General features: G+C 43.5%; 1 protein-coding gene across 1 annotated transcript in view; it reads left to right on the top strand.

Moving 5' to 3' along the window:
* The window catches only part of LOC119592300 (hybrid signal transduction histidine kinase E-like), a gene marked incomplete in the record, with an annotated part of 4,066 nt that overhangs the window by 1,131 nt on the left and 2,698 nt on the right, over positions 1-237 (top strand). The window contains 1 exon segment of the mRNA XM_037941128.1: positions 107-202. Coding sequence (XP_037797056.1) covers positions 107-202 — 96 coding nt within the window.

The raw sequence follows: 237 nt of genomic DNA, 5'->3' as shown, positions 1-237 counted from the left end.
CTGACAGAAAGCAACAACAGACATATACGGTAAATCACGAAAACAAGAAACACATTTAGAAATCAATTTAGTACATCTTGTGTGACCTTTGCCTTCCTGGTCACAGCTGGGGCAGCCGAGAGCTATGACTGACGCTACCTGCCGGGGCGAAGATGCCAATTCGACGCACATTTTAGAAGATGCTTCCCTTGTAGATCAACAGGTACGTTCAGTTATGTAACATATGTATTATGCAGT

Source organism: Penaeus monodon, chromosome 30 (genome assembly GCF_015228065.2).
Source record: "Penaeus monodon isolate SGIC_2016 chromosome 30, NSTDA_Pmon_1, whole genome shotgun sequence".
Lineage (NCBI taxonomy): Eukaryota > Metazoa > Arthropoda > Malacostraca > Decapoda > Penaeidae > Penaeus > Penaeus monodon.
The sequence above is the reverse complement of the archived record's forward strand: the minus strand, read 5'-3'. Positions and strand labels throughout refer to the sequence as shown.